This window comes from Crocodylus porosus, unplaced genomic scaffold, assembly GCF_001723895.1.
Source record: "Crocodylus porosus isolate Cpor-Errol unplaced genomic scaffold, CroPor_comp1, whole genome shotgun sequence".
Classification (NCBI taxonomy): domain Eukaryota; kingdom Metazoa; phylum Chordata; order Crocodylia; family Crocodylidae; genus Crocodylus; species Crocodylus porosus.
The window spans coordinates 167747067-167771923 of NW_017728886.1; the positions used below are offsets into that span (position 1 = coordinate 167747067).

Below are 24857 nucleotides of genomic sequence, written 5' to 3' on the forward strand. Positions count from 1 at the left end.
ATTAGGGCCAGTACGCATCAAGTTTTCTCTCTCTCCATAATGAATATAGCTCAGTTCTTCCCAAAAGGAAGACAGGCAGCTAGACACAGGAATTTCCAAAACATCTAACATGTCTGAATAGCAACCTTACAGCTCAAACAGACTCATTTTAGATTTTTTCCCCAAACCATATCATCTTTACAAGTTGCTTGCCATATTTATGGGAGGAACAAATAACTGGAAGCAAGAGAAAAATTGCTTGCTTTTTAGACATTTTTTTCTCTACAAATCTAAATTCTTCTTACATTTAGACAAAATGTTGATTTTTTTCCCTCTCTGAACAAAACATTTGAAATGTAAACAAACACCCTGCACAGTATTTTCTTCCTTTACAGAAGACAGACTGAAGCAATGTAGGCAAACTCCATTCAGCTTAACAGAGTACAGGCCAAAAAAGCCTAATTATAACTATTCTAGATAATTATTCTGAGAAGGAATTATTTGCCAAATTTGGTGTATTTTGTTTAGATAGTTACTCCAAATTTCATATTTATATAAAACTTCATGCACATTTTGAATTTTGAATTGATGCTCACAAACTCAGTTCTCTCTCCTCCAGCCAACAGAAAGTCACTTCTAGCATACATTTTCAAAGCCCAGGTACTGGTCAGTTCTCTCCACCTCCAGTGCCTCCTTTCTCCTGCCCCTGAGAAGCGGTGGCAGCCATGGGGATGTGTGCCAGGCACCACATGCCCAGCCAGGTGGGAAGGGGAAGCTGCAGCTGGACAGCAGGTCCCCAGCATGTGGGACTCCACCTCCAGCTGTTGGCCACCTTCCACCCACTTGGGCATTGGCAGGTGACTGCTCATGATGCTAGGTGGGTGGAGTGAGTAGAAGGCAATTGGGATCTGAAGACCCATGCGCTGGGCCAAGACCAGCCAGCTGCAGCTCCCCCGCCACCCCACCACACCTGGCTGGTCATCTGATGCATGCAGCCACCACCACTTCCCCCAAGCAGTACAGCTGGGGCAAGAGGAAGAGCTGTTGGAGGTGGGAGGAGCTGAGCAATATCTGGGCAGTCATCAGGAAGCTGTGTGTGCTGGCAGGGCAGTGCTGTCAGTGGGTGCAGAGCCAGTGAAGGCAGGGCTTGGCCCCATGCAGAGTGCCACTGGGGCAGCCATGGGCTGGATAAAATTAGTCTGCAGGCTGGATCCAGCCTGCAGGCTGTATTTTGGCCACCCCTGTAATATGAGGCGAGGCCAGTGATCAGCAGAAAGTGGTCAGCAGAACTCTTTCCACAGAAATCTTTGGAATTCACTGCTTCAGATTATTGAGATACTGTTGTTGGCTTTTTAAACAGGAATGTGCATCTCCATGAGCATTAACATGGGCTATAATGCAATCTACCATAATTTGATTGCCCACTGCAATCAAACATTTGCGCTTAAGGATGGCATAATGTTATCAATGGAAGCCATAAGGAACAACACTTTTTTTCATGCATAGCCCCCCCAGTACAGATACGTATGTCTGACATGAGGAGGTATAACTCCCTCCAAGGTGTAATGTATGATACTGTTTCACTATTGGTCACTGAGAAAACAGCATGCTGTCATGGAGAAGACAGCATGTTGGACTAGATGATCTGCTGATCAGATATTAAAGGATTATGTAGTCAAGTTATGAAGTATAGAAAGTGGTGCATAAGGTTGCATCACATTGTTATTGCCAGATTTGATGTCTCCAAAGGAGGAGGAGTGGTTCAGAGGATGAGTAACTGTTTCAATGAATTAGAAGACTTGGGCTGAAGTACTTCATTCAATTCTTCTTTTATATTCAAAATGGAAACACCCGGGTCATTGATATTTAATTATAAAATAGCGAGGAGTGAATTTTTCCAAGCATGCATGAAATTTCAGCTGGACTCCTCCCTTAACATTTAGTTTGTTTCACCAAAACCACATTCATCATTTTGAAAGCTTTTATCTCTTAGATCTTAATCATACCCTCCAATACGTCGCAAATATTCTTGCATATTTTAGGATATCTGATATTGAACATACATAATAGTAGCTCATTCTCCAAAATGTACCATGACTCAGGCAGTTAACGATGGCAGGACTGAGATTATCCTAAGTTAAAAACAAGAGCATCAATGCAAAACAAATAAACTCCTGAATTTTAAAGTATATTACCTTGCACCATTACTGCAAAAATATGTCAGGATATTTAGACTGCAGATAAGACAGTAATGAACATTTATTTATAGGATGTTTATTAAAAGGTGCTTGCATATTGAAAACATGATACAGTCTTTCAGTTCAATTGTAGATAATTTGAAACCCATAGATGTTGCTAGCCATAACAATTATGCCAAGGCATACAATTTTAAATATCCTGAAGGATACATTTCTTTTTGGAACTGCCAGATTCCTACACATTTTATTAACAACCTACTGCGATCTTAATATCTAAGGCTACCAGTGATGACAGTGATTGTAATAGTTCAACTGTAATGACATCTTTCTATTTTACAGATTGGGCATAGGGTCAGTAAACAGAACATATAGACATTTTCTAGACAAAATTCCCCCCAGTAAATCAAAGAGGAGTACTGCAGTATTTCCTTGAACTTCAAAGTTCAAATAACTTAGTTGTTGCAAATACTTCAGTAATTTGGGGTGAAGATTAACTTTTAATAACACCCAACCCTCTTACAAATATTTCCATTGTATCCTAATATTTGGAATCCAAGAACAACCAAACAAAATATACATCTTTTCAATGGTGCCTACAAAAGATTCTTAGAAATACAGGCTCTAGTTATACAACCATTTTGTATGTGAACCGTTCCATTAAGCCAGTAAACTACTCATAAAGCAACTCATTCTTTAAAATTCACAAGGCGATTTTATGATTGCAAGAGCCAATACACATACAAGCATGTTATGTACTAACTGCTTCTCTCTTTCACAGAGTGGGGAGGAGAGTGTGTGTGTGTGTGTGTGCACATGTGCACGCATGTAGGTACGCATGTGTGCACATGCGAATGTACACATATACATATTCAGGTAAGTGAAACAGACATTTTCAATTAGGTGCTACTAGGACAGAGATTTTAGTATGATATTAGAAGTTGGGTTAAAAAAAAATTTAACCCAACACCATCATTGTACTGGATCTTCCCTTTTCATTACACTACACTAGGTACATTTACAAAATACACTAACTGCGCAGTAGCCAAATAACACTGCACAGTAACATGCCAGGCAAAAACTACAACTGCACAGTAATATTAGGCTACCGTGTAATAAGCGTCACTAAAAACCTGTGTACTGCCACTACTGCGGAGTAGCACAAGCTACTGCACATTGATTTAATACTTGGTTAACCAAGTACTAAACTTAATGCGCTGTAGCTACAGAACATTAATAAACGTGTAGACATACCCACTGTCTCCTAAATACAGTCAAAGTGTAGCGAAATATTTTTTCTTGTCAATAAGATATAGTTATAGTCCCATGAAGACAGAGAATGCTGAACTACCACATATGCAGTGGCCTTGAACTTAGTGTATAACGTGTCAGTTCTGAGACGCATTCAAGCTGACAATAAATCACTATCACAGTTCTACAACATGAAAAAAAAATACCTTAAAGGACATTTTGTGCAAAAGTAAGTTCTGTTTCTGATTTATTCTCTGATAATGTCCGTAACAAACTAGACAGTATTTCTGTTGAAATGCACAAGCATTATGGTGTAAGATGCATCATTTCTAACTTCTGTTCTAACCATGGTAATTTTTTTGTTTTTTTCTATTAAATAGATTGTATCTTCAAATACCATCCACATTACAATACTTTAGTAACAGTTTTATTATGGATTATGATTACTTCCCAAATTTGCATAAGCATATACTGTACAAAGCCTCCAAGGCATCTTCATTTCTTGCATCCTATAGGAGAATAATACTTATGGAGAATGTGACGCAGCAGAGATTAAGTTGCAATAGGTCAGAAATGCTTCAATAGTTTGTGAAAGCTTTTCTTTGTCTCAGAGCTGTCACACTGCCATAAAAACACTTTGTTAAGAAGTTTGTAAAAAGACCACCAACTTCCTAGGGTGCGCAATATTTTAGCATTTTTTTCAATGTACCCTTTTGAACTTATTTCAGTTTTCTGTTTTTGATGATAGCTATGCTGACAACTTTTTTTGGTCCATCAAACTCTGTAGTACAATTACATGAATTTACTTTTAATAAATTACCATCTTTGCATATATCAGTCAAACCACAAAGACTAAACACTTGCAAACAAAATGCATTATTAATTTAATTGTCACAGCCTATTTAGCTAACTTCTATTAGTATTTGCTATAATATGCAGAGCATCAGAGGGCAGAATCAAATTCAAAACATAAAGAATAAACTGATTATATTGTCCTAGAGAAATTAAAATGTAGCAAGCTTGCAAAATTATAGTCAAGGCATTAATGTTTTAAATAGGTAAGAAAACTATGTAACTTAATTTAGAGTACAGTTATGCACAAAGTGATGGTTCAACATGCTGATGAAGTATTTATTTGGTTCCTAAAGCCATTAAAAGACATCAAGCTCCCCCTGAAAAGAACCAAAAAAGTCAAAAGAAAAAAAGAGCAATGTTTCGGCATTTATTGTACTAGATTACAGTGCTTAAATCTTAGCCATCACCAGCAAGGGACTGCTACTGGGAAATTATATTGCTGTTGTGGTCCTGCCACTACTACTCAATGTTGCTGTAGATTAAGAGGAAGTGCCAGATAAAAAAGGTATTGCGGACAAGAAATATTCAAAGACAGAATAAGGGATTGCCAAAGAAGAGAAGATAAGTCACTCAAAAATCACTTGTTTATTCTGGCCTGGGGGTTATAGCTGCAGCATAGTACGCTACCAGCTGGGACATAGGGGTTACTGTCCTGAGCTTGGTTCTTTGCTCTCAGGGCAGCAAGGGCTTGGAGTGCTGTGAAAGCAGCTCGCTAAGCCTGTGACGGGTGGGAACACATCACATCATTCTCTTACAACCCTGAACTGGCTGATGATTCAAAAAGCCTTTGAGGAATGCAGGAAGAGATTGGGGGGGTGGGGGTGGTAAAGGCAGCAAGGAACAGAAGCATCTAGGAGGACTTCAGGAGAAAAAAAAGACAGACACTGGTTGAGATTATAGCAGCTATTTGCTTTAAGAATTCATTTGAGATGGTGATCACTAAAATATGCCTCTCAGGCTCAAATAGTATATTTGGTATCTGTTATGTGGATACTTTACTGAACATAAGGGTAAAGTAAGTTCTTTCTATAGAGTATTTATAATGATTATACAGTAAGTGCACCTTAAAGAAGGACCTATTTGTAAAGAGTGATTTTGTTGAAACCATAAACCATGAAAACAAAGCACTTTTCAACATTATATACATATATTCCTGAAACATACATGCATACATTTATGTGTATGTATATACATATGTGTGCATGTTCATGAACATACTGTTTATATTGGTTGTTTATATATAAAATGTACCTGCAATGGTTTTATCCTTTGTTTTTTTTTAAATTCCAGATAAAACAGGAACTCTGAACATTCTTGAAGTAATTGCACTGTAACTAATTTCTGTTTAACTAATTAGTGCAGGAAACTTTGTAAAAGGCTTAAATACCTAAAGGGACAAAACCATAAAATATGTATATTTTTATTCATACAACACATGTGCATGCTAAAAAAATAATCTGTTAATTTTGTACTCTACAGTAAGGTTACCTGAAAAGTAAAGTGTGGTGAACTCATGGGAAAAAAGAAAAAAAAAAGACCTGATCCACTTCCATTTCTGAAGTTATAAAGCGGGATTTGAACAAAACACTGACGTGTGAAATTTTGTACTGACCTAGGAAATTTATAGCTACCTTTTATTTTGCTCCTTTTGAAGAGGAAATCTTCTACTTGTATCTTAAAGGTTTGACTGCTTTTTGTTTTAAAATGCTCATGATCAAAAGAACAACATACACAAGTAATGCCTTAAGAAAGAGCTTGGCATAAGTTCTGCAACCCCTACAAATATTAACAAGTTCAATATTCTAGTAAGAAAATGAGGTTTTTTTAGTGGTTTAGAAAAACAGACATGGGAGACTATCTACAGTAGAAATAAATCAAAATGGCAACTGCAAGGCCTGTGTTAAAGATGACACCATTCCTTAATTAAAATATGTCACAGCATAAACTTCATAACAAAAACCAGATACCTAGGGTATTATCAAAGGCAAAGATTTCCTGAATTTTGCTGTTCTAGGCATCTCATCATTGACCAAGTTTCTTCTATGATCCTTCCAAAATTTATATCTATTCACAGAGTATATTTTTTCTTTCTGGCTTTAAAAATAAATACATTTGTATTACATAGCTGTAAATACTATTAAAACAATAATAATATTCAAATACTATTAAGAATTTATCATCCACTAAAACTTGGAATAACAACTAAAATATTGTTTGGTATGTTCACTGTTTAAGAAAAGTACCTATATGACTTCCTGCCTCAAAGTTGTGTCTTGTGCTGTGTCAGGGTAGATGGTAATTTCATGAAGAGGTTAGACAATGGATTTGTATAGGCTGGTTTGGAGAGGGATAGTCCTGCCTCAGGCAGGGGATTGGACTAGATGACCTATGCAGGTCGTTTCCAGCTGTACCTCTCTAAGATTTCTCTAGTCTGTTTATGATTTACCACTGTGGTGTCAAAACTAACTTTTTCATGTCACGCCATAAATACATGAAATATCTAGAATGCAAAAAGCCTCGTAACTGAAATATTACATTGATGACAACTATTTGTATTCTGGATCCAAGCTGGTAAATATTAGAAGTTATTTAACTGGATGATTTCAGAAGTAAACTTCCTTGTTACTTAAAAAGCTACTGAGATTCACAAGTGGGATTAGCTATGATGCAAAACAGGTTTATAAATATGTAGCAAATCCTTCATGCGATGACCCGCTAATGCAGTATAGTCCTGGCTATATTTTAAAAAATAAAGCACTGTATGACAGTTAAAACAGAGAAAATACATTTGTTTTAAAAAAAACCCAACTTAAATAGACCATCCAAAAAGAACACATGGACTAAATTCCTCTTCTCGCCTCTTCAGCATTCTGAGGAAATCAAGGAGATCTGCAGTTTAGATCAACAGTCATCTCGTGGTTTTGACATTAGGAAATGAAAAAACAGGTTTTTGGTTTACAATGTAAAATATTTCAGCAATGTAAGAGCACCAAATCCAGAAGCAAAACCCAGGATGTTTTGTTTCAGTCTTGGATTGCCTGGGCCTAGCTCTAATATCATTATAAATGTAATTGGAACATCTCACCCAATCGTAGCCAATGCCAATTTAATAAGGCCATAAAGTAAAGCAGTTAAGTATGTCTGCTCTCACTGAAGTCAGTAAGACTTAATAACCTCTAAGGTTAAGCAGTCACTTAACTGCTTTACTAAAATATGGGTCAGACAGCCCAAGTCTATATTCTTTAAACATGCAGAAGTCCTTGTAATTTTCAGTGGGTAGTATGGGTGGGCCAGGAAATCATGGTCAGTTCTTCTATAGGCATGTTGTGAGTTTGTGTCCATGTGCGTTAGTGCTACTACAATTCAAATTCAAAAATACATTTTAAAAATATTTTCGTATTTACCGACTTATTTTATAAAATAGAAATAAATTGTATTTTACCTTTCTTTTGGTGTACCAAGGCCATGCTTGCCCAGTAAGTGAGTATTTAGGTGTTTCTTCATCACAAATGCCACCCTAAAAAAAAAAAAAAAAGTTGAATTTTGATGGGCTTTTACCAAAACAAAATGGGTGTTTTTCTTTCCTTAAGCATGCACTTTCAGCGCATTTTATTGCAACACAAATTCAACAAAGGTAACCTTAAGTTTAGATAACCTCCTTTGAATGTGATGGTGTATCACGTGATGACAGATACTGACTTACAGAAACTTGGGGGTTTTCTTGGATAGAAACAGATTAAAATAATCAGAAAAAAAATCAGCTATTTAAAACATTCTGTACTGTCCTGAAAACTAAATTTTATTTTGTTGGGCTAATTACAGTTCCATCTTCAATTATTTAATTTTAAAGAGCCCCATCCTACACGCCTTTTTCACATGAGCAGTGCCACTGACTTCAATAAAAATGCAGCATGAACAAGTACAATGGGATCATGCCCTTCTAATCAGTATTTGTGTCTGGTCAATCTTTAATGTATTAATTATTTAAAAAGCTTCACAGGCAAAATTAAGAAACCTTGTAGTGCTACAATATCTTTTTGTGAATGGGGGTGGGGAGGGGGACCAGAACATGGAGCAGATGTTTGTGATTATATTGTAAACAGGAATTTGGTTCAAACTGGCACCAAGGCATCAATAACAACAACAACAAAATATATTACCTGGCATTATGCCTCATTCAAAACAAAAAACAGTTCATTTAATTTAATTTTGATGACATATATAATGAAATAGATAGAAGCCTATCGAGTACCATTCCTCCACTGATAACACCGTAACATCAATTTAATTATATCATGTGACTGCTTCAAACAATTTAGATATCAGACTCAAGCTTCAAACTAAAATGGTTCTCTTGATAAGCAAAAATTTTACTGCTGTAACTTTCAGTGTGAAAAGGGCTTGCAAACATTTTTGTTAATTATGTATTACAGCTGTCCTTCATAAAGTTAATTACTAATAGCTGAAAGGCAATAGAATCTATTTGCATATGTACATGAAAGGCATGACATATGCAAAAATATGATTTTAATTAGCATTCTATGATATGAAGGGCTACAAATCAAACTGGCATGTTATAAGATTTTTAACATTAAACGCTGAATTCATCTGGACATGTTTGCACTAATGGACAATGCAATGACTGTAAAACACTGTAGCATTATGGCATATATGAGCCACAAAAGCCAAGAAAGAGTACTTTTCCTTTACAAATATGTTAATGCATCTTCTCCATGTCTGATCTACTTTGGGCACTTTCATATTATTAGAGAGAAGCTCTCTTTTGTGCAGCCTTCAGGGTGTAAGAATATAATTCTGTCTTTTTAAACTGATAGTGATTTCATTATTTTTATAAAAAGACATTAAAATACCTTTGATTTTCTTTTTCTTCATATGGGATTAATAAGTGTGGCCCCACAATCTTTAGAACCTTGAATAATCTATCACCCTATCATCATTGCTGTGAAAATATGATCAGAATCACTGTACGTAAGAAAAATAATTGTAATGACAATATTCTATGTTCTAATAACAGTACAAGGCATTCCAAATTTACTGATGTTGCTTTTGGGCAGAAAACAGAGACATTTCTACAGTGCTGTAAGTGTACATAATACATTTTAAATTAATAATACTCTGATAATACTCCATTCTCCCCTTTTCTGAAATAAAAATATAATCTAAGAACCTAATATGAAGAGCTACAGAATAAGCAAACTTTCAGAGGCACAGCTTATTATTTCAGTGGCAAAGTATCACAGAATACTGAATGCAAAAATCTCAATCAGTTATTCAGTATTTCGTAGGAAACTTTTTTCAGAGTCAGGGTACGTTAAATGGCCTTGTGGATAACAAAGTTATTCATTTACGTATTTCTACAATGGACACAATAGGGAAACTGCTGAATGTGAGAAGCAAACAGGCAAGGAAGAAGAAGAAAAGGCACTATGTAACACTGTATAATAACTGATCTCAAGTTAACAGCTGAATGTCTGCAGTACCCTCAGGTATGAGTAACCATTTTGCTGCTTTTCCACAGCATAAACAAAATGGTGCAACAAAGATGAAATCTGCTACAACATAGTGTATAAAGGTTAAGGACCCACCTTCATGTAACTTTTAAATGTAATGCATTAAGGGGCTGATACTGAAGTACACTGAGTGCTTCCTGAGAGATTGAAGTGTCTTAGTGGAAGCTAAAAGTACTCTGATAGTCTTTCAGGAAGTAGTCAGCATTTTGCAGAATCAGGCCTTAAATGAGAATGTTGCCATTTTCATAAGAAATGTAATATATGGCACAAAACACATTACAGTACATGATAAACATAGACAGCACTTACTTTGGGAAAAGGATTGTTTTTCTAGAACTCAGGCAAAGCCTCAATTTCTTGGCTTGGATACTAAATTTGATCATAACTCTTTTTAAAAAGAAGGTATGTGTTTTCCTTTATTTATCAAATACTGGATTTTGTGTGCGTACACGTGTGTGTGTGTGTGTTACCAGCCATCTCAAACACCTGTAAATGAGGGATTAGCAAGCATTATGGTTGTAGCAAAATATTATTTTCACCCTGCCAGCAATTTGCCCCAATAGCCATTGTTTTTGAATATTTAGTCTTGAGAATGAGTGAGGACGGGATAAATAACGTAACTTGGCCGTGGTATTTTTAAAAAAATCTTCAGTAATCCTGACTGACATCAATGGGATCCATTAAAGTCCATCATTAAAAGATCCATCATTAAAAGAGTATGGTTGCTTTTACACTCCCTCCCTGGGATCCCAGATGGACCCAGGGAAGCGCAGTCAGGCGCAGGGTCAGTGAGAACCTAGTCACGGAACTTCTGGAGGGACTAGACGTGTTCAAACCAGCAGGTCCTGATGATCTTCACCCCAGAGTGCTGAAGGAATTAGCAGAGGTCATTGCAGGGCCCCTGGCATGGATTTACAAGCACTCATCGTGCTCTGGCAAGGTGCCAGAGGACTGGAAAAGGGCCAATGTGGGCCATTTTCAAAAAACGGAGGAAGGAGGACCCATGACACTATGGGCCCATTAGTCTTACCTTGGTCCTGGGGAAGATCTTTGAGAAAATTATCCAGGTGCACATCTGCAAGGGACCAGCAGGGGAGATTATGCTTAGGTGCAACCAACACGGGTTCATTACAGGCAGGTCCTGTCAGACCAACCTGGTGGCCTTCTACAACCAGGTCACAAAAGCCCTGGACACAGGTATCGCGGTGGATGTAGTCTTTCTGGACTTTAGGAGGGCCTTCAACACTGTCTCTCACTCCATTCTCATTAAAAAATTAGGCGACTGTGGTATCGATGCCTAGTCAGATGGGTCGCAAATTGGCTGGAAGACCGCACCCAAAGAGTGGTGGTGGATGGGTCATTTTTGACCTGGAGGGATGTGGGTAGTGGGGTTCCCCATGGCTCGGTCCTCGGGCCCACACTGCTCAACATCTTTATCAGCACCTTGGACGAGGGGGTGAAAAGCACCTTGTTCAAATTCGCAGATGACACTAACATGTGGGGAGAAGTGGGCACACTAGAGGAAAGGGACAGGCTGCAATCAGATCTGGACAGGTTACAGGGTGGACGGATGAGAACAGAATGGGCTTCAATACTGACAAGGTGCAAGGTACTGCACCTGGGGAGAAAGAACCAGTAGCATACCTACAGGCTGGGGAACTCCCTTCTCATCAGCAGAGGCAGAAAAGGATCTTGGAGTCATTAAAGACTCCAATGATGAATATAGGCCGCCAATGTGGGGATGCGGTCAGGAAAGCTAACCACACCTTGTTATGCATCCATCACGAGCAGGTCCAAGGAGGTGATCCTACCCCTCTATAGGACACTGGTCAGGCCACAGTTGGAGTACTGCATCCAGTTGTGGGTGCTGCACTTCAGGAGGGATGTGGACAACATGGAAAGGGTCCAGAGGAGGGCCAGTCACATGATCACAGGGCAGCAGGGCAAGCCCTACGAGGGGAGGTTACAGGACCTGAACCTGTTCAGCCTTCACAAGAGAAGGTTGAGAGGGGATCTGGTGGCCATCTACAAACTGACCAAGGGGAACCAGCAGGCAATGGGAGAGTCCCTGTTCCCCCAAGCACTACCAGGAGTAATGAGGAATAACAGCCATAAGTTGATGGAGAGTAGATTCAGACTAGACATCAGGAGGCACTACTTCACAGTCAGGATGGCTAGGATCTGGAACCAACTTCCAAGGGAAGTGGTGCTCTTCAAAAGGAGGCTAGATAGACACTTAGCCAGGGTCATTTGACCCCAGCATTCTTTCCTGCCCATGGCAGGGGGTCAGACTTGATGACTTGCTCAGGTCCTTTCCGACCCTACCAACTATGAAACTATGAAATCAAAAGTAAACCATCTATAAGCTTTGCTAGATGTTGGGTCATACTCTTAATGCTTTCAGCTATTGAGAAGTTATTCATTTTGGTATATTCAATGTTTACTGGAGTCTATATCCATTAAAAAGATCTCCAGTATAATACTCATTAAGCTCTTAAAGTGGGGGTTTTCAACCTGGTTTAATGTGCATCCCCGGTGGCCCCCTTTTTAGTAAGTGTACCCCCAGGGAGGATGGCAAGCAGCTGGATGCCAAATGGGGTGGAGGGTGACGAGCAGCACAGCAGAGTGTCCGTGTGGCCCTGCTGCTGTCCTGGTCCAGCACTGCTCCTCTGAGACAGTAGCACAGGGTGGTGGTGCTGCATCCCAGCCTGTCCCCACATACCCACTAAGACCTTGCAAACATACCCCTGGTTGACAGCTCCTGGCTTAGAGAATGAATCCCCGCCTGTCTTTTTTATGTGTTACTGCACCTTATATTGTGTAACAGCATCACAGTAAAAGGATTTGGGGCTACCTACCACCTGTCGGAAGACTGTTTGTTTCTCCCAGTACTGAAGATCCAGGTCACGATGGAAGCGTGAACACATTTTATGGACTTTCATCCTTGTCTACCCGCTCTCAGTCCATGTGAGGGGGAACAATCATGGCCTAGCTCATGCACAGCAAGTCAAATCTGATAAACTTCATTCTGAAATCATGCTTGTCCAATCCACTCAACAGTCATTATCTTTGATACCTCTCCACATTCAGTGTATTCACTCATTCAATGTTTTTGAACAATTGTCAGTAGTGCATTAAGCAATGTGATTTACACCAGATATATCTTTTGTCATTTCCAGTACTTGAGATCCAGGTCAGGATAGAGAGCCGACAAGAGTCTGTTCTCTCATTCTCTCCTCACGGCAGAAAGTACACACTAATAGAGCATTATGCTTGGGAAGATTTTAAGGTATTTTTGTTTCTGGTGGTTGGAATGGTTATTTTTTTAATAAATTAACATGTTGCTAGAGGACCTTGGATTTGGAGCAGAAGGCAGTGACACTTGTGATGATCATGAGTTCCTAAGGGAGCTCACTTCAGTTTTGGACTCACTCTGATGGACAGGTCCTATTCGACCTGGAGGGAATGTGAGCAGTGGAGTCCCCAAGGACCAGGTCCTTGGGCCTGCACTGTTCAATTTCTTTATTAGCAACTTGGACGAGGGGGTGAAAAGCACCCCTGTTCCAATTCGCAGACGACACCAAGATTTGGGGTGAGGCAGGCATGCTAGAAGGGAGGGACAGGATACAGCTGGATCTGGACATGTTACAGGGATGGGCAATTCAGAATAGGATGGGATTCAATACTGACAAGTGTAGGGTGCTGCACTTGGGCAGTAAGAACCAGCAGAAAACCTATAGGCTGGGGAACTCTCTTCTTGAAAGCACAGTGGCAGAAAGAGATCTTGGAGTCATTATCAATTCCAAGCTGAACATGGGCCGCCAGTGCAAGGACACAGTCAGTAGGGCTAACCGCACCTTGTCGTGCATCCACAGATGCATCACAAGCAGGGCCAAGGAGGTGATCCTCCCCAAGTATGCAACACTGGTCAGGCTGCAGTTGGAGTACTGCATCCAGTTCTGGGTGCTTTACTTTAGGGGGGATGTGGACAACATGGAGAGGGCCCAAAGGAGGGCCACTCATATGATCTTGGGATAGCAGGGCAGACCCTATATGGAGAGGCTATGGGACCTGAACCTGTCCAGCCTTCACAAGAGAAGGGTGAGAGGGGACCTGCTGGCCATCTATAAACTTACTAGGGGAGACCAGCAGGGAATGGGAGAGACCTTGTTCCCCTGAGTAACAAGGAATAATGGCCATAAGTTGTTAGACAGTAGGTTCAGACTAGACATCAGGAGGCACTACTGCACAGTCAGGATGGGTAGGATCTGGAACCAACTTCCAAGGGAAGCAGTGCTGGCTCCTACCTTGGGGGTCTTTAAGAGGAGGCTTGATGATTACCTAGCTGGGGTCATTTGAGCCCAGTTTTCTCTTCTGCCCAGGGCAGGGGGCCAGACTAGAAGATCTGCAAGGTCCCTTCCGACCCTATATCTATGAATCTATCTATGAGAAACCTTTGCCTCTTCCACAGATAAGTTTTAACCTCCTTATAGAGTGTTCCTCTGTTTACATTTTGAAGACCCTAGATCAAGTTCACATGGGGGTGCAGAGGAGGCAGTGTCACCTAGACTACTGTAATGTTGAACAGTAGGAGACAGGTTCCCATTGGTACCCCACTGTGCAATGTTACTGAATTTTACAGTGTTGAGTGTATCATGACATCATCTATTTCTGAGGGGATGATCTGGTGAGCGATCTGAGGATTGAGGGGAAGCTAGGTGACAATGACCATGAACTGATCACTTCCTCTGTCTAACGCAGGGCAGGTAAATCCCTCAGTAAAACAGAAATCTTTAAGTTTGGAAAGGCTGACTTTCACAAACTCAGGAGACTGGTCAGTCAGGCATTAAGAGACCATGGCCCCCCAGAAAGGGGAATCCATGAGGAATGGTTATTTCTTAAGAACACAATCCTCAAATGCAAGGGAAGGCCATCCAGTCCCACAGGAAATGCAGTCAGCAGGCAGGGAAGCTCCCTTGGCTAAACAGGGAACTTTTGGGCCTCCTGAAACGTAAGAGAAGCCTACACCAGATGAAAAGCAGGAATCATCACCAGGGAGGACTACTCAGCAGTTGCCCGCACCTGTGAAGACCGGTCCAGAAAAGCCAGGCAAAAACCAAACTCAGACTAGCCACCAGAATGAAGGATAAAAAAAGTCCTTCTTCAGATATGTGAGAAGCCAGAGAAAGATCAAAGGCATCGTTGGACCCCTGAGAGACCAAATGGGGCAGCTGACATCTGACGCCCAAGGAAAAGCCAATCTCCTAAATGAGAACTTTGCATCAGTTTTCCATCTGCCCAAGAGGGTCACACTATCAGACAGAGAGTGGGAGATGGGCCCACAATTGACACAGATCAAGTGAGAGAACACTTTGAGAGGCTAGACATCCATAAGTCTGCAGGCCTGGATGGAATGCACCCAAGACCCTTGAAGGAGCTGGTGGACATCAGAGCATGCCCCATGGCAAAGAGATTTGAGAATCTGTGGCGCTCAGGTGAGGTACTGGATGACTGGAAAAGAGCCAATGTAGTCCCAATCTTCAAGAAAGGAAGGTGGGAAGATCCAGGGAATAATAGGACAATCAGTCTGAAGTCCATCCCTGAAGAGATCTTGGAGAAAATCATCAAGGGATCTATCAGCAACAGGCTAATGGAAGATAACTTTCTGAATGGCAGCCAACATGGCTTTGTTGCTGAAAGCTCTTGCCTGACCAACCATGTCTCCTTTTATGACCAGGTGATGCATTGCCTAGACAAGGGAGACGAGGTTGATGTCATATATCTGGATTTCAAGAAAGCCTTTGACTCCCATTTTGTCTTCATGGTTAAGGTGGGGAACCGCAGCCTCGACCATCTCACAATCTGATGGCTGGGGACCTGGCTCCAGGGTCAGACCCAAAGAGTACCAGTTGATGGGAGCAAATCAACTTGGCATGACATGAGCAGTGGAGCCCCTCAGGGCTCAGTACTCAGGCCAGCATTCTTCAACATCTTTATTAATGGTCTAGATTTGGGAGTCAGATGCAGACTAGCAAAGTTTGCAGACAACACTAAACTATGGGGGAAGGCAGTCACACTGGAGGACAGGCTGGGGAGACAGACCAACGTGGGTATGCTTGCAAGGTGGGCGGACCAAAACCTGATGGATTCAATATAGAGAAGGGCAGGGTGCTGCAACTTGGGAGGAAAAACCAACATCATACTTAGACTCAACACTGCTATGCTCACTGGCACCATGACTGGAAGGGACTCGGGGGTCCTGATCGACCACAAGATGAACATGAGCCACCAATGCAATGCCACGGCCAGCAAAGCAAACTAAACATTGACATGCTTACACCGATGCATCTCAAGCAAAACCAGGGATGTCGCCCTCCCACTCTACTTGACCTTAGTGAGGCTGCAGCTGGAGTACTGCATCCAGTTTTAAGCCCCTCACTACAGGAGGGATGTGGATAAGTTTGAGAGTTCAGAGGAGAGCCACCTGTATGATCAAAGGCCAAGAGAGAAAGCCTTATGAGGAGAGGCTGAGGGACATGGAACTCTTCAACCCGGAGAAGAGAAGGCTTAGGGGGAACTTTGTGGCAGCCTGTAAGTATATAAGGAGGGTACATCAGGACCTGAGAGAGCAGTTGTTCACCAGGCTCCACCAAGGGATAACAAGATCTAATAGCCACAAACTCCTGGAAGGCTGATTTAGACTGGAAATAAAGAAAAACTTCTTTATAGTCTGAGTGTCCAGGGTCTGGAACAGACTCCCCCCCAGAGGTGATGCAAGCAACTACTCTGGACTCATTCAAAGGGCATTTGGATGTTTATCTTGATGGAATCATTTGACCCCAGCAGACTTCCTGCCTACGGCAGGGGGGCTGGACTCGATCTTCCAGCTCCTAATGTCTATGAAGTCTCTTCAAGCTCCACTATTGGATCAGGAGATTATTCATAAATCTTAGATTTTTTAAAATTACATTTCTAGTCCTCATGGCTGTGAAGAGAAGATTGAAAATATGATATAGTCTAAAAAAATCCAGAAGCAAATAAGATAACTTCCAAATCTAAATTTTAAAGCCTCATTTTTGGAAGGATGGTACCCATGTTTTTAATGCTTCCATTAGACCATAATGGTCTAGGTTCTCCCAGCCAGCTGTCCAAACAAACTCTTTTGAAAAGCAACAAGAGACTGAGAGCAAGGAATTCATTGTAATACTCACAGAAGAAATCCTGGGTCTCTTTCCCATTATGAGGGACCAAAGTGCTTTGCAGGCCTAGCCAAAAAAATCTGTAGGGTTGCCTGACCCTACAGAAAAAATCATTATAGGGAAATTAATTTAATGAGGCATTAGTGCAATAGTGTATGATCTCTCTCAGATGCAGTATACCATTAAAATGATGACACTACAGACCTAGCATGGATAATGTCTGTTACAAGCAACGCAAATGTTACATATTCAAAAAATAAATCCTGAGTTTTTGATGTATATGTCACAAAGAAGTGAAGTGCATTAAAGACTGACAAAGATCATTCATATACTAAAGCTTGGATCATTAAAATTAACACATAAATAGAAAGTATTAAAGACTGTCAGAAAAGGAGTCGTGATCCATTATTCTATTTAAGGAGTAATTTAAATTTTAAAAAAGTGATATCAATGACGTAATTTGACTGCTAGGTACTATATGTTGTTAGAAAGTTATGAAATGTACTGTCACCTACTTAATTTTTATAATTTCAGATACTTCAGGGTTTTCTGTTACAACCAAATACGAATGGATTTTTACACGAAATGTTGATGTCATGTTTAATGTTAAAAGAAGAAAGATGCTACTGATTTAGGTGTGGAGCTTAAAAACCTGTTGGTGGGCTCTTCATTTATTTAAGCTGAGTTCTCATGTTTTGTTTCTATGGCAGGAGGTTCTACTCAGCTGTCCAATTTAAGACACACAAAAGTGTTAAAAATTGAAAGACTGATTGAGAGGCAAAGTTTTTATACAAATAAGGTCTCTTTTTCCAGGCAGCACAAGTCTAAATTCCTGGGAAATTCTTTAAATCCATCATTCATGGCTGTTTGCTGATCTGAAAGGTCCAAGCTGGGGTGCTGATAACTCTCTAGCATGATTGTTCACAAGGGACTTAATTTAGAAGTAAATATCTGGCAGGGATGAGATTGGTGTTGAAGATATTCAGAAATCTGAAAGGCTTCATGCCCTTCGTGACAGAATGTCAGGCTCAAGTAAATATCTGGCAGGGCTAAGTCTGGTGTAGAAAATATCCCATGATCTGAAAGGCTTCATGCCTTCTGTGACAGGACGCCAAGTTCTAGAACCCTAGGTAGAAAAGCAGGGCTCTTCTGCTGACTTAGGCAGCAAAACTAGGTGTATCTCATAAACTCTACTGCTATGGTTATTATGTTCAAATAAAAAGAGAGAGTCCATCTCTCCCCTAAGCAGCCTTAGGACCCCCAGCCCTCCTCTCCCCATCTCACCCATAGCCCCCTACACCCTTGCCTGCTGCCCCCCAGGAGCTACCACACCACCAACATTTGGCTGGGCTGGGGCCATGGTCTGTGCCCCTGGCTGGTGCTTGTAGTTTGCTAATGCTACAAGGGTGAGTGGTAGGATGGGGAGGGAAAGGAGGCTGTGGGGCAGCAGGCCCAAGGAGGGGAGGCAGCAGGAGGGCAAGTTGGGGACAGGAAGGCAACAGAGGGCAAGCTGCTTGCCCCACCACCACCACCTGCCTACCTCCTGTCCCTCTCCATCTGCCCCTACCACCTTCCTCCCTATTGCCTGCCCCAGCACCACTGCTTTCTCTACTACAGCAGCAGGGGAGGGAACAAATCTTAAGATGGTCCTCTAAACATGAATTCTATACATGGAAAATTATAAGAAATGTCCATGTACAGAATCTAATGGGGGGGGAGGGTAGTCTTAAATTCAGGGTCATATTGGACTTGGGTAAATGCAGTAAATTCTAGTAGGCTGGCAAGTCTTGGACAATTCTACAGTATGCCATCTGTTGAGAGCAATGTGGCAGATTAATCTGTTCTCACTGTTTCCATGTTGAAGGGAATGGCTCCTTTTTGTGTTAAGGAAATGTAATCTGTAACAGGCAATGGTATGTTTGAGTATATTCTGATATACAAGTTTCTAGGGATCCATGGTTTAAACAGAACGGGCACCTGCAGCGAGGCTGCTCCAACATTCTGTAATTACTGTGTGTTGGAGCAGACTCGATTGAGTCTGCGGCAGTGTGGTAATTACCATGCTCCAACAGATTCCAATGTCACGTGTATCAAGTGAGCAGCAAGGGTGTTTTAAAGCTTGTTCAACAATGTTTAGTTAAAGTGCATCCACCACCATTTTTCAGCATGGGGATGCTGATATGTGACGCTCCAGGCACTTTAATTAGAACAACTTTCAGAGCCACTCTAATTAAAGCACCCCCACCCGCCCCCAAGCCACATGTAAAAATGCCCAAAGACAAACAGACAAACAAGTGGTGGAAGTTACCAGATTGAAGGCGTAGTACCTTCCAGCCATAGGAAAGGAATGCTATAGATATATTAAAGTTGTAGGAAAGGTGGTAGACAACAGCAAGAAGATTAGTATACCAGCTGTTTAGTTCTAATACTTCAAGGGAAAGTCAACAAAACTGAATTACTGATAAACAAATGAAAGTTTTGGAAATAACTAGATATGCAGGAAGGAAACATGAGGGTGAGATCTAATAAGACTATGAGAAGCCTAGAGGGATAAAGCAGGATAAAAGAGAGGTTCTTTGCTCCTGTGACAAACATTCCCTTCCATCTGCAGTTCACCTCTCTTCTCCCTTCAGTCTTTAATATTAAGACTAGAACACTGACCAGAAAATGAATTTGGATCTCACCTAAGAGTATGTACTCCTAATGCAACTCAGTCATTGAACTGTTACTCCTACAAAATGTTTTATTGTTGAACTAAGTCTAAAATCTAGAATTTTAGGAGATAAAATGCAAATGAATACAAAATCATCAGTTGAAGCAACCATCCTATTTTCCAGGAAATTCATCCTATTTTTAGTGTTTTCTTTGTAAAATTCTACTAATTAAACTGAGGTTATTGAATGAAATGGTGAGATGAAGACTTTTTTTTTTTAAATGCACCAATATTATAGAAATACTTCTCTGTGCCTCTCTTGCCCTAAGTAGACCTCACTAGCATATCCGTCATTGTTCTTGACTCCTTCTGAACAGGATGATGGACAACAGGATTGTCAATGTGTTGTTCAATGACCTGCATCAATCTAGAGAATAATTTACTGTCTATATCAGACAGATCATTATGGATGAGGTGCACACTATCAATCAATCAGCTCTGTTGTTCCTGAATATTCCTGCATCTATCATCAAGCAGAAGGAGAATTGTCTCTCAACATGTTTCCACTGCTGTCTTTCTGTCATCAATCCGTGTAGTGCAAGATGTAAATTATAAATTATTACAGTGACAGTACCCATGAAGAGGTAGTGATAGGCAGAATTCTCTTTCTACATCTTCTGGCATAAAAGTCTTGGGCAGAGGGAGTGAAAGAGAAAATTGGTAACAAACTTATTTCAACAACTGAACATCAAGTGGGCTGAAGAGATCTTTCCATCACAAGCTGTTGCATCTTTTCCTATCCTGTCATACATGAAAATAAATAGTACAGAAAACAGGGTAAACTTCAGATTAACATGGCTAACTACCTCTCTCTGTAAACCCTGAAGCTGTTCAAGACAGAAATATGCCTATCCTGTTCCATTTCATATTCAGAGATACCGATCCTTCTAAAATGGTCAGGAAAAAACTTCAGAAGTACAACCCAGAGGAAGAGGAAAAAAACATGAACAGATGCTCACAATGAGCTTGTGTCTACACCACTGCAGAGGCAGGTTTCAGCAAGAGAAAGGCTGAGCATGTTCCATTCACACCTTGCCCACCCAGGCTTGCAGTAATACTCCAAGACCTGAGCTTGTCCCCAGCTTCTGAGTCTAGCAAACTTATGGGTCTGGAGCAGGGGTGGGCAAAATGTGGCCTTCGGGCTGAATGCCACCCATCAGGCCATTCTATCTGGCCCGTGGGGCCTCTAAAAAATTTAGAACATTAATACTTATCTGCCCTTGGCTGCCTGTTATGCAGCCCTCCATGGCTTGCCAAAACTCAGTAAGCACCCCTCTGCCCAAAATAATTGCCCACCCCTGGTCTGAAGGGTACCTGCATGGGACATGCTCAGCCCTATCCTTGTTGGGTCCCACCGCAATAGCACTATAGACAAACCCAGTATTTTTCAACCTTGACAACTGCACCATTCTTGTTTGTCTATTAGAAGATACATCATAACATGCAACTGAAGTCAAAGCTACTTCATATCCCCCCAAATTGTACCATAATGTAAGTAAATATCCAGCTACTTGTGTGTACGAGGTTACTTTTGAAAATGGGACTAAGATGCCTAAATGTGTGAAGCACTACCCCAAAGTTCACAGTACACAGAACAGGCAGTACAATAAAACCCTAGTATGTGGGGGGGAAAAAAGATGATCAAGGGCAAAGCAACATACCATGAATAAGAAACAGAGTCACATAAGACACCCCCAGTAAACTTTGAGATGTACTTACACAGAAATAAAAGAACAAGGCCCAAAGCATTAGCCATGTTACCACAACATATTAGCCAGATTAAATAATTTAGATATTTTACAGTAGCTACAGCTTTTCAACTGAATGATACAGAATTTCAAGGAGAAGAGGATGTGCCCTCAGAATATCACTGAGATCAGGAAGATATCAGTGATGAATAGGCTAGCTAAAAATTAATGACCCGTGAAAAAGGTCAGGCAAAAACAAATACAATACAATTCATTTTAGGAAACACGTGCCTTTTAATTCTTCACAAACAGCTGTTTAGAAATGATACTAAATGTATTCATGCATCATTACTAAAAACAGCAATCTACTTCAACAAGATGCTGATCTCAGTGGGTATTCCTTCAATAGCAAAATGAAAATATACTATTTTATTTTATTTTTGTTTTAAAAATATCTCCATAAGGTGATTTGAACCCCATTAGGTACAGGATCCATCTAATTATTTGACTGGAAACATGAACCGATTTACACTGTACTATTAAACTGCTTATTTTAAGTAAACAGCCATCTCTCCCCACTTATTTTGCTTTCTTCTAACAAGTATATTAAGAACTGAATAGTGACAAAACTTTAGTCAGAAGGTGTTCACTCTGTCAAAAAAAACACCTTGACAAAATTAGTACTATTACAAGATATGTTTATTTCAATATTCAGAAGAGGTAATGAATGTTAAGTGATAATGGTAGACAGCACAGCTATGTAATTACATTCCAAACAAACCTTACCGAATCACTTATAAGCTAAAAAGAATCACATATTATATTAATTTTCATTGGCTGTCAAACATCTGCATACTGTCACTTTTAACCCAGGTGTTTAGTAATCTAACAGATGCACAAAATACTTCACACACACACACACACCTTCCTATATGAATGCTATCACCCTCCCCATCCACCATAACACAGACCCCTTTTTCATAAGCTGTGCTACCTTAGGCTTAGTGTGTACAGGATGCCCTGAAAACAGATCATCATCAACATTCAAACTCCTACACAATATCTGAGAATGTTTCTTTGTAAATTATGCTAAGTAAGAGTATGAGTGAGATTTGCAGGGATCATCCTATAACCCAGAAGCTCTCTGGTCTTCTCCGTCTCACAACACACAAAAACATACAACTAATACTTCTGCAACCTCATGCACCTGTCATTCGACTACCGTAGCTGCCAACAAGTAGAGGGCAAAAAAGATGACAACAAAAGGTCAGGAGTGTAGCCAGGCATTATGACCCAAAAGCTTTATTGTGGGCATTAGCTGGATGCAGCTGTATTGACTACATCCTGCTCCTGGCACAAGCTAGAGCCACCCCATTTATACATGGGGTAGGATGCAGAGGCAGTGCAGCTGGACCCATCCCAGAACAGGATGTGTCCACTGCAGGGGAATGCCCCCATGTGCGCAGGTATGGGTCACCTCCATGCTGTGCACAAAGCAAGAGGCAGCATAGCTGAACTGGTCCCAGTCAGGATTTAGAGTCACAAGGAGCTATGCATCAGGTGGCAGGGAGATGGATCCACAGCTGAAACGGTCCTGTGGTTGCACGACTGCTCTAGCCACAAAAGAATCTTCCCCCTGCCTCCTCCCCCCACCAAAACACATACACACACACTAGGCACAAGTCTAGGACGACTGAGATGGACAGAGCAGGAGATGGGCAACTGGACCCATTCAGCTCTGGGAGGGGTCCAACTGTAGGAGAATCTCCCCTACCCACTGAACCATGCATAGGGCACGAGGCAAACTCCTCAATCACTGGAACTGTTCTAGAGTCACAGGATGGGTATAGCTGTGGGAAGCTGTGCTCTGCTCCCATCCGACTAAGCAGGATGGAGCACTCCCATACAGCTTGGCCCAAGGAGCCACAGAATGCGCCTCCACCCATTACACAGACCCAGGGTTTTGGGTGTTCCATGGCAGCAGAGTCCACACAGGGCTCCCTAAAAGCTAACCCTCGGTGGGGTAACTTGTAAGGAAGGAGGAAAAGCAGAGAACTGTGGGATACTGGGGACATCCCACTACCAAGAGAAGTGTAGAGACATTCCAGATTCATAGATGCTAGGAGCTGGAAGGGACCTTAAAAGATCATCAGGTCCAGCACCCCTGCAGTTGGGCAAGAAAGACTGCTGGGGTCAGATGACGCCAGCAAGGTGGGCGTCAAGATGTTTTTTGAAAATTGCCAGGGTAGGTGACTCTATCACCTCTGGAGGGAGTCTGATCCAGACCCTCAGCATTCGAACTGTAAAGAAGTTTTTCCTTACATCCAATCTGAAGTAATCTCCAATCAGTTTGTGCCCATTGCTTCTTGTCTTCCCCTGGGTTTTTTGTCTTCCCCTGGGGGCCTTCCTCCAGGCCCTGATGTACACCCATAATATACTTATAGGCTGCCACCAAGTCCCCTGTAAGTCTTCTCTTCTCCAGGCTGAAGAATCCCATGTCTTTCAACCTCCCCTCATACCTGCTCTCTAGACCTCTAATCATGAGCATGGCTTTGGACTCTCTTAAGCTTCTCCACATCCTTCCTGAAGTGCGGCACCCAGAATTGGATGCAGTACTCCGGGTGTGGTCTCACCAAAGCCAAGTAGAGTGGGAGGACGACACAGGAAAAGAGAGATCTTCCTTGTTGGAAGTGCTCTCTTTTTTTTTGCAGAAGTCAGTTCTCTTCTGCAAAAAACACCTTAAACAACTGTATGATCTTTTTTGGGTCTTTCTCCTGGCACAGACATAATACCTGTCTACAGCCTTTGTTGCATGCCCTTCCTAGGAAAGCTGTGGAACCTCCATCATTGGAGGTGCTCAAAAAGAGGTTAGATAAGCACTGGTCAGAGATGATCTAGGCATAGCTGTAGCCATCTTCTACTCTGGATTTCCCCATGCTTCTGGGTTTTGCTAGCTGCCACATGGGGCTGGGAAGAAATTATTTTTTCTCTTCTGTGTTTACACGTATTAGGGTTTTGTTCAGGGTTGTTTTGGTCTGCTTTCAGAAGCACTAGCTGTTGGATGCAACCACAGCTGGGGATTTTCGCTGGGCTATGCCAGTGCTCCTGCTGGGATGGAAACATGGAGTTTCCTGGATAGAGTGTCTTACCCCTCCCCTCAGAGTCAGAACAATTACTGTTGGGGTCAGGAAGGAATTTTACCCCATGGTCATATCGGTATGGATTGTGCAGATCCTTGCTTTCCTCTGTAGTGAGGCTGTGCCTCACACTCCCTACCTGGAGTCTCTTGAGCACATTTTAACCTCTACCGCAGCAAAGGAATGTCCTCTATGATCCCCATTTTACCTGTGGCAGGCTTGGTGTTGTGCCTAGGGATCAACCTAAACCACAGTTTCATGAATTTTGCAGAAACTGCAAAAAAGAGTGTAGTCAGTGATCACCAGGAA

General features: G+C 41.3%; 1 protein-coding gene across 1 annotated transcript in view; it reads right to left on the reverse strand.

The window, feature by feature from the left end:
* Positions 1-24857, reverse strand: part of ZNF407 (zinc finger protein 407) — a 465343-nt gene that overhangs the window by 254921 nt on the left and 185565 nt on the right. The window contains 1 exon segment of the mRNA XM_019544964.1: positions 7723-7797. Coding sequence (XP_019400509.1) covers positions 7723-7797 — 75 coding nt within the window.